The sequence below is a fragment of the Microtus pennsylvanicus genome, chromosome 11 (genome assembly GCF_037038515.1).
Source record: "Microtus pennsylvanicus isolate mMicPen1 chromosome 11, mMicPen1.hap1, whole genome shotgun sequence".
NCBI lineage: Eukaryota > Metazoa > Chordata > Mammalia > Rodentia > Cricetidae > Microtus > Microtus pennsylvanicus.
Window position 1 is genome coordinate 2869532 of NC_134589.1, and position 12134 is coordinate 2881665.

The following is a 12134-nucleotide window of genomic DNA, read 5'->3' on the forward strand; positions in this document are numbered from 1 at the left end:
TAACAGGCTGCTCCAGAGAATAAGAGAGCTTAACACCATTTAGGTGTATAGGGTAAGATATTTAAAATCAACACACACACAAAAAAAGTAAAATATAAACTTTTCAAGAAACACCAGCCCTTTGAGTTCCAAGACAGCCAGGGCAACCCAGAGAGGCCCTGCCTCAGGAAAACAAAACTGAGCGATTACTCAGGAATAAGTCACATCCGTGGTGCACACTGCTGGGCAGAAAATGGGATGCTGTAGATAAATAATAATAATCGTGCTACGATTTTTCCTGCATTCTAAATATTCAATTTCATATTTTCAACAATGGAAATATCTTCCCATGAAATGTTAATGAATGCAAAAGAGTAAAGAGTCCCTCTGCAGTGAGGGAGGCCTGCCCTTCTTCATCCCTCACCAATGCCAATCAAGCCATGCCCCTGCCTCTTCTGTGGTTCTCACTCATCGCTAGGCAGGAGCAGCGAGGACACAGCATCACCTGGGTGGCTCTGCCCAGGGACTCAAGCACAAAAACCCCTGGAGAGAGTACGGGAAAGCCTACTCTGCAAGTGGCCTGTGGTCTTCTAAAGGTGGGGAAGAGACTAAAGGGAAGCCATGACAGCCGGGGCTCAGCGAGTCAGCATTGGGCATTTGGTAAGTTGTAAAATGAGACCTGAGAACTTCCAGGAAATGACGGCGGTAGAATTGCCGGATTTTCCCACTGTGGTTCTGGGGACCCCATCCAGGTCTTCCAGCCTGCTAGGGGAGCCGTGAACATCTGAGCCCCAGTTTGGGCTTGAAGGGCTCAGTCATTTGGTAGCACTCTGCTGCAGACCGGCTTCCTCAGAACTGAAACATTCCCTGCTGTAGGAGGTGTGGAGGGGAGCCTCTGGGAAGGGAGCCCCGGGGATGCTGAACTGGGCTTCTGAGGGTGTCGTTACTTTTGAGTTATCCAGTGCAACAGTAAGGGACCCCAGTAAAACTCATTGGTTTTCTAAATCAGACTTTGGTAGAATCCTTTCGTCAGCCTGTTGCTGGTCACTGTCTGGAGCCAGGAGACATTTGTCGGTGTCTCCCCAGGAAAAAGTCACACGGTGGCTTGTGAGGAACACCCTTGAAAGCGTTTGGAGGTGACAAATCAGGTTTGGAACTTACCTCTGGAGCCTAAGGAAATGAAACAGGTTTTTTATTGTACTTCATTTCCCCCCCTCTTTAAGTTTGCAATTGCTTTAAATTTTGGTGCTGGCCTAGCAGGTTCAATGTCCTAGATTTAGTCCCACAAACACCAACAAACCTCAATACATTAGTCACTAGCAATAGATGACTCTTTAAATGAAAGCGGTTTGATTTGGTTGTTTCTCTGTTTGAGACTAGGTCTCTTTAAGAAGCTCCGGTGGGCTTGGAATTCTAGATCCTCCTGCCTCAGCATTCCCTCTGAGCTGTCATTCCCAACTAATTTCAATTTTGATAAATAAAAATTTAATTCCTCCCCTAGTGTTCAGGAAATGAGCCTGTGGACCACTGTGGTCTGTGGCTGTTTTTTTGTTGGGCCACACTGCTTTGGAAGACTAGAGACCTGGATGCCCTCACGTGCAAGGATGGTGGCTACGAAATGTCCCCCGCCTTGCGTCTGGCAACTTGGATGTGAGTTTTAGGCCCTCTCAGCATTGACCCACATTTGCTAAGAAATTCCTAATAGGGTGTGTAAAAGGTCTTCTGTCCACTTGAGAAAACACTCCCATCAGGGTGACCTCTAGCCAAGTTTGTGGGACGTTTTCTTAATTAACTATTGATGTGGGCCGCACTATATCTCGGCAGGTGGTCCCAGAGTTTGTAAGAAAGCAACCTCCCCGAGCCAAGAGGAGTGAGCTACAAGCAGGGCTCCTCCTTGGCCTCTGCTTTGGTTTCTGCCTGCAGGTTCCAGCCTTGAGTTCCTGCCCTGATCTGCCTTTAGGATGAGCTATGATCAGGATGTAAGCAAATAAACCCTTTCCTCTCCATGCGGCTTCTGATGATGGTGCTGATCGCAGCAACAGAAGCCCTGACTGATAGAGTGCCCGATTTAAGCTCCACCCACAGGGTCATGACCCACGCCCGAGCAGTAAGGAGCTTGTACAAACACCCAAGGGGCACTCACCTGTCTCTCCTCTCTCGGTTCCACGGTCTCACATACACCGACGCCTGGCTGGGATGTGTCTTCGAGTCTGGTTCTTTGGTACAGATAGGCAGCGTTGGCTTCCTCTTCAGTTATTTCCCAGGGGCTGATGTCCGAGAAGGTGAACTCACCAGAGCTGATCCTTCCCGAGAACTCATCTAACTCAGAGAAGGCGTACCTCTCAGATGCCTCTTTCCAAGAAATGTCCAAGACCCCTGCTGGGGAGGTGTCTTCCGTGGATTCCGTTGCCCCTTGAGGGCTGGCCTCTCCAGCGGATTCCTGTTCTATCTCTGGGATGGCATCTCCGATGGATTCCAGGTTCACTTTTAAGATGGCTTTTCCCATGGCCTCCAAGTCCACTTCTGCTATGTTCTCGAAACTGGATTCGAGGCCTGGCTCTGGTGTGGCGTCTCCAGGGGATTCCACTTCCATCTCTGGGATGGCATCTCCGACGGGTTCCAGGTTCACTTTTAGGAAGGTTTCTCTAGTGGCGTCTGTGTCCACTTCTGCTATGTTCTCGAAACTGGATTCGAGGCCTGGTTCTGGTGTGGTTTCTCCAGCGTATTCCACTTCCGTGTCTGGGGCACCCTCTCCGATGGGTTCCCCTTCCCCTTCAGGGATGGCTTCTCTTTCAGCACTGACTGTCTCATTATCCCCTGTTTTGTCTTTGAGTCCGCCTTCACCTTCAGTTCCAGTGTCCTCTTCAGGGCCCTTGGGGGCATCTCTGTCTTCATCAGTTTCTTGGCCATTGTTTTCCATTGGTGGTGACGCCTGTTAGGAGGGTGGCAAGAAACCCCAGGGAAGAAAATACAATCGTGAGATATATTAGGGTGACGGAAGGGATAGACAGACACATCTACGTACATCCCCCCCACCCCCAGGCCCAAGAGATGATGCATTGGGCTTTAATGGAACCTAGTCTAGTTTCTACAGCCATGTGTTATGAGCATGAACTCTAGAAAATGCAGGGAAGTCTAAAGATTGGCTGTGTCATTATTGATAGCTAACACTCTGGAATGAGGTGTGTCCTAATTATCTTTGTCAACTTGACACAGTCTGGGGTCATCTGAGAAGGGAGTCTCTCCGACTGGCTTGTCTGGGAGAGTGTCTTGATTATGAACTGATGTGGGAGGCCCTAGCACGCTGCAGGCAGCACTGTTCCCGGGGTAAATGGTCCTGGCTTGTATAAGAAAGCTACCTGAGCATAAACTTGTGAATGAGCCCACAGGCAGTGTTCCTCCACGCTTCCTGCTATTCTTCCTTGGCTGTGAGTCCCTGGCTAGTCCCTGGCCAAAGGGCACACTATGCGGCACAGTAAGCAGGCCTGGCTCTTCTCTCAGTAAAGAGCCATGGCCTGGAAGTGTGAGCTGAATAAAGTCTTTCCTCCCCTGAGTTGCTTTTGGTCAGAGTGTTTTATCAACGCACCCAGGGCCCCATGGGAAGGAACTGCATTTCTCTGCTCCTGAACTGAGTTTGTCAGAGTAAACCATCGTGGCAACATGGACCCTGGCAATCCTGTCAATTTGTCTCCTAGCAAACAGGAGCCCAGATTAACCCTCCAGATGAAGGTACCTCACGGCCTTCAGCATGCTGCTGTTCCTTGTCCTCTTCTGCAGGAGCTTGCTCACCTTCCAGGTGTGACCTGCTTTCAGAGACAGGAAATACTAGCTCACAGACTATCATGTATCTCGGCTACTCGCCGGTATGACCTCCAATTCTCCTCTACCCTGCTGCCAGGGGCCACAATTTGGTATGAAAATGAATGTCAAACACAGTTATTCTAACGTTAAAGAAACACCATGTGAGGGCTCCCCAGAAAAATCACCTGAGCTATTCAGTTTCTGGGTCAAGGCAGAAAATGTCTCAGGAGAGAGGAGAACACACGGGTCTCCGCCTCAGCTTCTCAACACTGCCATGGTTTGCACCAAAATAATTTGGCTCTTCAAAAACTTACTTAGAGACAGGAGTCTGGATCTTCCAGAGCTCACATAAAAAGCCAGGCACAGTTGCTTGTGTCTGTAACACCAGAGCCAGGAGGGTTTGAGACAGGAGGATTACTGGGGCTTGCTGGTCACCAGGCTAGCTCCGGGTTCAGCAAGAGACCCTGCCCAAAGGGGATAAAGGTGGAAAGCAATAGATCACAGCACCCAGCATCCCCCTCTGACCTCTACACACACACACACACACAGACACACACATATGCCAGTGAAATATCTAAGATGCAAACAAATCTAAGCAATAGATCACAGCACCCAGCATCCTCCTCCGACTTCTGCACACACACACACACACACACACGCCAGTGAAATATCTAAGATGCAAACTAACCTAACTTTTTAAAAAAATCAAACTAATATAGATATACGCTTTATAAACAATAAAAACGCCTGTTACTTCCTCCTCTGCTGCCCATGGCAGCCACTGTAACAGGCATTTGTGGTGCACCTGCCTTTGTTCAGAATCTTTGCACTTAAATTCTTCCCCAAATTGGAGCTCATTCTGTACCTATTGTTTTGTATTTAGCTTGATCGTGGGATATAGTCTGGATGTATTGCCATGGAGGACCTAGAGACTTAACCTTAAAAATAGGAAAAAGACCCAGAGGCGTCTAAGCAAACAGAATTACTTAAACTCGCTTCCATTTTGCACAAAGCCTAAAAGAGAGCTGGCAGCATCATTTTTGGGTGCACTCAGTGCTGGCAATCTGCTTATCTCTCAAGTCCATGATGGGGTGTGTGTGTGGGGGGGGGCGATCCATTCTTGCAGGAGGGAGGCATGGGTCTGGCCCAATCCCTGTCTGAGTTAGTGCTCCTCCCCTCTCCTCCCAACTCCTGCAATACGGGACAGCATCTTATCCCTGCCCTGCTTTGTAGCCTGGTTTACCAAGCACGGTGGTTGCCATGGTTACCGCAGTGTGTGCAGATCTGTATTCCAGGAGAAGCAGAGGCTAGGAATAGGGAATGGGTTGGGGGTGGGGGCTAGGAAAGGACAAAGAACAGGAGGTGAAAGAAGGAAGGGACCTGGAAGGAGGGTGGGGCCGGAGAGCGTCGGAAAAGTCCAGAAAGTAGGGAGGAGAGTGGGAAAGGGGTGCAGAGGTGAAGGGGAAGGCGCGTGGGGTGGGGGCACCTGCTTGCAGATAGCCAGGGAAAACATCTAGTAGCTCCATTATTCCTCTGGCCAGGCTTACCCGTCAGCCTTGTCCTCCTGCTCCGCCATCTCTCGTTGCTAGGCTACGCCATCAACATCCGGCGAAGTCTGGACCACGCGCTCAAAGACTGCAGGAGGCGGGGCCTGGCTGTGTCCTGCAGTTCTCACAGAAACACCACGCAAAGCAGTAAAGCACAAATGTGTGATTTGATACTCGCCATGTGCCCAAGCCTTTCCCGCCCAGACTTAGTTTCTGTAGAGTGATCACAGTGCTAAAGTACATCCAGCTGTACACCTTCGAACCTGATGATGGTCAGGGACTCCGAGGGTGGCAGACAGGGTGGGGGGTTCTAGGTCCGAGAAACTCTCCTGGCTCTAGCTCTTCCACCTCCAGCCTTGGGGTACTCAGCAACCCTGACCACGGGGTCCTTTCGAGGGGTCGTTGGCAAAGGAGGGAGGCCCAGAGTCCTTTGGTGGGCATCGTTCCTCCTTACCCCCAAATTTGAGAAACAGGAAAGCAGGGGATGAGCGCGTACGTGGGCACTGGAAAGCTCTGCCTCCCGGATCGAGGGCGCAGGGCTTCCATCCAGGGCAGCGTCCCGGGTACCCGGCGAGCGATGTGACCTGCAGATGCAGCCAGCAGGGAACCCCGATCAGGGGCTGTCCGTTGCGCGGGGGTCGCCCGGGGTTGGAGACTGGGTGCGGCGTTCTCGGCGGCGCGGGCCTGGGCGGGTCCCGGGGCGGAGCGGGGGCGGAGTGAGGGCCGGGCCTCTCCACGTCCCCTCCCCGCCGCGCCTCGCTAGCGGCGGCGGTGGCGGTGGCGGCGGCGGTGGCGCCTCCTGGAACCGGCGCGAGTCCAGCCCCCGCGGCGGGACCCGGGTGGGTATCAGGGTTCGTCTGGGAACGTGTTCCGGGGGTTTCGGGGTCCGCTTGGGACGGCGTGGTGGTCCCTGGGTGCGCTGGAATCTGCACGCGCGGGACGCGGGCCTGCAGCGCGGGGGCCCGGGAGGGGCTCGGGGGATCGGTGCTGGGCGCAGGGCGGGGGCGATGCGGAGGGACCCGGATCTCGCCGGGACGCCCTGGGGACTCCATCCTTGGCGAGTGAGACTCCCTTCTCTGGGAGTGGGCCCAGAGACTCCGTCCCTGCCGGTCTGGAGCTGTTGGCCGGGGCACTTGCGGTCTTTGTCTGGCTGACTGGTCTGAGCATGCGAAGAACTTGTGGGGTTCCGGCACTAGCTGACAGTGCCCCCAAAGTGTACCATGTCCTCCTGGGGGCCTGCGCGCTCTTACGGTTCGGAGCAGTAGGGGGGATGGCTTGAGCTATTTAAGAGCCCCAAGTCAAAGTCCTCACTTCTCTTTAGCCTGGGCGCTCTCTCTCTCTCTCCTCTCTCACCCTCCCCCTCTCTCACTCTCTCTCTCTCTCTCTCTGTTCTTTCCTTCAAAAGAAAGAAAAAAATAGGATAGTAGAGAAAGAAAAAGGGCAATTTAAGATTGCTAAAAATAACCCACGGAACCCTGCCAGAACAAACGCGCGGTGAGAAGTAAAAGCCTGTTCCTCGGAAGTCGGTGTCATATGTTGGCCACAATCTAGTCCAGATTCCGTTCAGAAATAGAAGAATAGAAAAATGTCTCTTTCCTCCGTTAAAGTTTGTTTCATGAGCTCTGTCAAGTTCCTTTCTCAGGAAAGAGAGGGGAAACTCCTGTCCCGGTCCCCAAGCATATTGGTGAAGGCGTGGGTGCAAAGACCCGGGGATTAGGGGCTCCATTCTAAATCTCACCGACTGCAAGTCCTAGAAAGCCCTCCTTAGAAAAACCGACCTTAACGCCGGTCGCGAATGTTGAACTTAATCGTGAGGGAACTTAGCAGACAAGGAACCGCTGAGATGCGGCCATGCCGAATTGACCTGAGTTTGTTCCCAGCTGGCTGTTGGGGATGGCTCCCTTGGGCTCAGAGTACTTACTGTTTTGTTTCTTTCTGTCCCTTGCTGGTACGTAGAGCCTCAGAGTGTAACTGGGAAGTTCTTCCCTGGGAATTGTTTGCTCGTGTGGCAGTTACTGGTTAGATAGCAACGCCTGGTTAGTGAATGTGTGGGTTTTTATAGTGCACAAAACAGGCTCGTGAAAGAGCTGTGGTTTCTATTTTCTTTCAAACATGTTTTTTTATTATAAATACTTACTGTGTGAGTGTATGTGGGCCTGTGTGGAGCTCAGAGGAAGCTTGTGAGAGTCAGTTTCGTCCTTACACCATGTGAGTCTGCAGGGGACACAAACTCAGGTTGTCAAGTATGGTGGCAATCACCCTTCTCCACCAAACCGTCTTACCGAAGTTTATACCGTCCCACCGGGACTTCAAGCCTGTGCGGCTAAAAGTGACCCAGTACAGACATGGGTGCTGGGCGTGCCACTTCCGAAAAGTAGAGGCACCCTGTGCCTCTCCCTATAGTGGCCCGTCCTGCTCTTCATGGGGACAAGCTCTGCCCATGATTCACTAATAGAAGGAAGTGGGGTGCACCCGTGTCAGCTGTGGCAGCTGGGGTGAGTTCCCTGTGGTCTGTGAAGAGAACTCTTCACTTTGGTGCGGTCAGTCTTGAGGGAACAGGCTTTGGGTTGACAGGACGTGCCTGCTTCTGTCCTGGCTTTCCGCCCTCCGATTTTGGATGACAAGGTGCAGTGATAAAGCATGGTCTCTGCACTCTGTATAGTGGCTTGGGACTGCCATCCTCGGGCTTGAGAAGGCGAGGCAAGAGAATTTCTGTGAGTTTAAGGCCAGCCTGAACTATGTAGCGAGTTCCAGGCCATCCTGGGGTACATAATGAAGTTCTGTCTCAATCAAATCGAGCTAAAACAAAACAAACAAACAAAAACAAAACTCACAGCGAGCTCCCAAAGTAGACCTGGGTGCAAATACACACCAGTTCCTTGTCTTTGAGTGTCCAAAACCTCAGTGCGCCACATGCCTGGCATATGTAAGTAACTTTTTGTTGCGACGGGGTCTCCTACTGCAACTTAGGCTGATCAGGAACTCATGGTAATCCTCCTGCCTCAGCATCTTAAGTGCTGGGATTACAGATGTGTGCTGTCATCCTTGTTTGTTGACCTTCTAAATGATTGTCCTTATCATTATTATGTCGGTCATTTAGATTCTTTGCATTTAGCAACATGAATTAAAAACACTGCTTTTCTTTTTCAGTGTTTTATTATTTGAGAATTCCGTATAAGCCTACTCCTCGTTTCCCTCCTTGGACTCACCTTTTATCCCTCTCTCCAACACCTCCCCCTCCAGTTTTTCTTTTCTTCTGATAATCCGCTGAATCTAATTAGTGCAGCCCACGTGGGCAGGAGTGTGGGACCACCCAGTGCACCATGGGAAACATTCCAGTGCACACATATTCAATGATGAGTTCTCTTCCCACAGCTATCAACTGCTCCTCGGTGAGGGGTGGGGCTTGGAGAGCTCCCTCCCCCATGCTGGACAGGCCATTGGCTGGACCCCGAGCAGGTTACCTCTCTGCTGAGGGTTCGTGGGTCCGTTGGCCACGTCAGGTCCAGAGTCAGCATTTCACAGCGTTCCCGTCCTGAGCCTTGATGCGGGGGTGAGGAGTAGGGGTTGGGTGGGGTAGGAGGTGGTGGTAGGGTGGTAAACATGTCCCATTTGAGGCTGATCTCTCCGTCTCCTTATACAGCACTTTCCTTATGGGACTCTGCACTGACTGCTGCTCTCTGGAGCAGGTCCTGGGTCGCATTGCGTGTGCACGTGCATACACACATGCATGCACGCACCCGACATACGTGTTTTGAACGGAGGGCCTCACGCGTGCTGGGCAAGCCGTCTGCCTCTGAGTCCTTCTGAATGTGAAGGCGACTCTCACATTCCCTGAGTAGCCATGGCAGGCCTTCGACTTGGGATCTTCCTGTCTCAGTCCTCCAGGTAGCTGAGATTACAAGCCGATACATGCCAGGAGGCCTTGCTACACTCCAGTCTTTGTAACTTGGTGAGGACCGGGTTCTCTCACGATGCTCTGGAGAGCAGGTTACCTGGCAACACAAATCCTCTCTAAGACTCTAGTTTATCACTCCCTGTGACTGCCATGTTTGTCTTTCACAGGCTGGATTCTCCTCTTGTAGTAAGCTGAAGGTCCAGGGGAGGGCGCTGTTGAGCCTCAGAGGCTCGTGGCTGGAGAAGCTGGTTTTATTGATGTCTGTCATCGTCTACAGCATTTGATTGCAGTTAGGCTGTCGATGCAGGTGAGATAGTGTGTGCCGAGGAAAGGAGCCGGCTCTGCGGAGTACACCTTAGCAGATACACCCACAGTTATTCAGAGAGGCTGCTGGGAGTTTTTCCCCCCACTCACTTCAGATGGAGGTACCTTCAGACCACCACCCACTGACCTTCTGGTTATCTTTTTTAAATTGTTGTTTGGATATGTAAGAACAGAGAGTTTCATCAGAGTTTTAGAGAAAACCCCCAGGGCTGGCGAGCTGCTACCTAGAGAATGAAGGAGAGGGGAAAAGGCCACACCATTTAAGCCAGCACAGCAGCAGGGAACGTGTTTGACAAGCAGTTGCGTGTCGGAGAGGAAGGCTTTCGAGAAAATATAAGGAAGCCCAGATTGTTGAGAGAGGTGCCCAGAGCGCTAAGGAAAACATACTTAAGAGAAGGGCTGAAAGAGAGGCATAAAGCCAGGCTTTTCTGACAGGCTAGAAAGTGGACAGACTAAGGACACTCACGTGGCAGTGGCCCACAAGCTACTTACCACACTGAAAACATTTTTTGCCAGGCAGTGGTGGCGCATGCCTCTAATCCCAGCACTCAGGAGGCAGAGGCAGGCGGCTCTCTGTGAGTTTGAAGGCCAGCCTGGTCTACAGAGCTAGTGCCAGGACAGGCTGCAAGGCTATTGAGAAACCGTCTCAAAACACCAAAACAAACAAGCAAAAAAACATTTTCTTAGCTTACATGTATTTACTCTGTGTGTATGGAATGTATGTGATGTGTGTGTGTGTGAGAGAGAGAGAGAGACAGACAGACAGAGAGACAGACAGACAGAGAGAGTGGGGGGGAGGTACATGGGGGGAGAAGTATTTGTGTGGGGTATTGCATGTATGGATATGTGTGTGTGGAGTGTATGTGTGGGATCTGTGTCTGTGTGTAGGCGTATGTATATGTTCACATGTGTGTAGGTGTGTGTATATGTTCACGTGTGTGTGTAAGTATATGTATATGTTCACATGTGTGTGGGTGTATGTATATGTTCACACGTATGTGTCCGTGTGTAGGTGTGTGTATATGTTCACATGTGTGTGTCTGTGTGTGTAGGTGTAGGTATATGTATGTGTGCCTGTGATGTAGGTGTTTGTAGGTGTGTGTATATGTTGATATGTGTGCAGGAGTGTGTGTAGGTGTATGTATATGTTTACATGTGTGTAGGTGTGTGTGAACATGTGTATGCATGCATGGGGGGGCGGAGGCCAACCTCAGGAGCCATCCACCTTGTGTTTTTCAGAAGCTTTGGGGCAGGTGTGTCCCGGCTTTTACATGGGTTTTGGGGATCACACTCAGGTCCTGAGGCTCATGGGCAGACACCCTGCCTACTGAGCATCTTCCCAACCCCTCACAATTTACTCTTTGTAAGTATTTGGGGTCCCATCAAAATATTTTTTCCCTGATTGGAATATTGTTATGTGGTTCCTTAGCTTCTGTTTTGCAGACAGTGAGAGCATCATATACAGGTGCAAATCAGCCGTCAGACAGGGCTAGCCTGGTCTGCGCCGCTCGTGGACTCCTTGGCCAGCCTGGTCTGTGCTGCTTGTGGACTCCCGGGCTAGCCTGGTCTGTGCTGCTTGTGGACTCCCTGGCTAGCCTGGTCTGCGCTGCTCATAAACTCCTGGGCTAGCCTGGTTTGCGCTGGTTTTGTACTCCGTGGCTAGCCTGGTCTGTGCTGCTTGTGGACTCCTGGGCTAGCCTGGTTTGCGCTGCTTGTGTACTCCGTGGCTAGCCTGGTCTGCGCTGCTTGTGGACTCCCGGGCTAGCCTGGTCTGCACTGCTCATGGACTCCCTGGCTAGCCTGGTCTGCACTGCTTGTAAACTCCCGGGCTAGCCTGGTCTGTGCTGCTTGTGGACTCCTGGGCTATCCTGGTATGCGCTGCTCATGGAATCCCGGGCTAGCCTGGTCTGCGCTGCTCGTGGAATCCCTGGCTCACTTTGCATCTTGCCAGCCTGAGCTTGGTTGTCCTCTCTTTTAGAACTTGGCACGTCGCCAAGCTTCCTTCCTCTTCCTGGCCCGATTTCCCTTGTTCTGTGGGAGAAATAGGATGTTTATGTTTGTGGTGCAGGGACGTGAGAGCAGCTGGCTTCTCCATGGAGGCCCAGGCTTTGGAGTTTTCCCGGGAGAGGCTGTGTCAGCTGAAAGAGGAAGATGGCAGCTCCAGGGCCTCTATGTCCCTCCAGTCCTGCTGTGCGAACTGGCATGCCAGTGTCGAAAGACTTTTCCCTTGTGGCCAACAGTCTGGGCTCCAGCAGTACAGTTAACTCCTAAACCCCAGCTCTCCCTGTGGGACACAAGTCAGCCATCTTGTTCTCACAGGGAAACCCTGTGGCATCCTGCAGGGGCTCCGTGGGCTGCAAGTGGATTCTCTTCTGCTTTGATGCCAGGCCCAGAGTTGAATGTAGTCTAGAGGTCAATCATGCCAGCTGCTCGGGAGCTCACCTGAGTGACGCGACCAAAGGCTCTCCCACAAGGATTCAGGTTGGGTGTCCGCTGTGTTAATCTCACTCTCTGATCTGAAAAGCTCTCTCCCAGAGATGATGAGGACATGTCAGGCTTGGGAAAGCCAACAGGAAGATAAGGGG

At 51.7% G+C, this 12134-nt stretch overlaps 2 protein-coding genes across 5 annotated transcripts in view; one reads left to right on the forward strand and one right to left on the reverse strand.

Annotated features, from left to right (window-relative positions):
• Ccdc40 (coiled-coil domain 40 molecular ruler complex subunit) overlaps positions 1–6022 on the reverse strand; it is a 47203-nt gene extending 41181 nt beyond the window's left edge. The window contains exons 1-4 of one of the 3 annotated variants that reach the window (XM_075989919.1): positions 5824–6022; positions 5328–5442; positions 3713–3782; positions 2123–2911 (exon numbers count right to left, since the gene is read on the reverse strand). In XM_075989919.1, the coding sequence (XP_075846034.1) occupies positions 2123–2911; positions 3713–3782; positions 5328–5356 (888 nt within the window). In that variant the 5' untranslated portion in view covers positions 5357–5442; positions 5824–6022. Of the gene's footprint in view, positions 1–2122; positions 2912–3712; positions 3786–5327 lie in introns of all 3 variants that reach the window. The other 2 variants (XM_075989918.1, XM_075989917.1) reach the window with 2 other exon arrangements.
• A 53-nt stretch (positions 6023–6075) lies between these two features.
• Positions 6076–12134, forward strand: part of Tbc1d16 (TBC1 domain family member 16) — an 83823-nt gene continuing 77764 nt past the window's right edge. For both annotated transcript variants that reach the window (XM_075989921.1, XM_075989923.1), the window contains exon 1: positions 6076–6166. The gene's annotated coding sequence lies outside the window, so the exon portion shown is untranslated. The remainder of the gene's footprint in view (positions 6167–12134) is intronic.